The 1,114-nt window shown below is 59.5% G+C and overlaps 1 protein-coding gene across 1 annotated transcript in view; it reads right to left on the reverse strand.

Annotated features, from left to right (window-relative positions):
- The window catches only part of LOC115869685 (rho guanine nucleotide exchange factor 18-like), a 60,225-nt gene that overhangs the window by 10,460 nt on the left and 48,651 nt on the right, over positions 1-1,114 (reverse strand). Inside the window, exons 7-8 of the mRNA XM_045290314.1 lie at positions 591-693; positions 334-475 (exon numbers count right to left, since the gene is read on the reverse strand). Of these exons, the coding sequence (XP_045146249.1) occupies positions 334-475; positions 591-693 (245 nt within the window). The remainder of the gene's footprint in view (positions 1-333; positions 476-590; positions 694-1,114) is intronic.

Raw genomic sequence — 1,114 nt, forward strand, 5'->3', positions numbered from 1 at the left:
GGGTTTGAACCCAGCAACTGCTCCGAAGGAGAAGGATGAGGCTTTCTGCTCCCTTAAAGAGTGACCGTCTCAGAGACGCACAGGGGCAGGTCCACCCTGTCCTATGGGGTCGCTAGGAGTCAGAAAGGAAGCAATGGCTGGGTTTGGGGGGGTGAGTTGAACTGACTTGAATGCACGGGGTGGTGGGTAGTCTGTGATGCGTGGAGAACATCACGGAAAGTCTGAAATGCCGTGACCATGGCCAGTGGGTGACCAGAGACACCAAGTGAGCCCAGCTGCTGAACAAAAAGGAACAAGAAAAGCGGCCCAGGGTGATTGGGCCACGGGACTTACCGGACCTCAGGAACGGCTTGCCACACAGAGGGCAGCTGGAATGGCCACAGAAGGTCCCTCGCACCAGCTGGTGCCCGTTGACACACTCCCACCTCTCTCGAGCATCCTGCCCCTTGTCCTTCAGGTGCAATGGGCTCTTACCCTGCGGGGGGCAGGTGGCCTCAGAAGAGTCAGCTCTGTGATGCCCTGAGCCCCAGCGTCCCATCCCGCAGGTGTGCCCCAGTCCCCCCACCCCGCCATGAGCTCAGCCCGCTGACCTTCTCCTTCTGCCTGGTGACCCGGCTGCGGAGGGAGCTCAGACTGCGTTTCACCTTGGTGCCTCTGTCGGTGCGCTCCGCCCTGCCTCCACCGTCCTCGCTCCTGAGGGGCAGGAAGGTCACGCCTGGAGTCCACCCGAACCTGTCTTCCTGAGGCCACCTGTCCTGTCCTGCCTTACTCTTTCCTGGACCGTGGCCACCCGCCCTCCCCGTGCCTCTTGCGCTCACTCAGTCAAATCGACAAACACCGAAGGGTGCTTTCCAAGTTCCAGGGGAACCCTGGGGATCAGGTTTGCAGATGAGGCTGTGGTCCCCTCTGGGCCCTCCCTCTGACTGCCCCCCTCCCCACTGTATCTACTCAGGGCAGCCCCATGAGTGTCAGAGTGGACTGTGCTCTGGTGTGTGTGTGTGTGTGTGTGTGTGTGTGTGTTTCGATCTCTGTTTTCTGAATGAGATCACCAGGTCTTTCTTCTGAGGGACTTCTGGGTGGATTGAACCACAAACTTTTCAACAAGTCACCGAGT

The sequence above is a fragment of the Echinops telfairi genome, unplaced genomic scaffold, assembly GCF_000313985.2.
Source record: "Echinops telfairi isolate 266 unplaced genomic scaffold, ASM31398v2 ScPeMD7_36;HRSCAF=134, whole genome shotgun sequence".
Classification (NCBI taxonomy): Eukaryota; Metazoa; Chordata; class Mammalia; order Afrosoricida; family Tenrecidae; genus Echinops; species Echinops telfairi.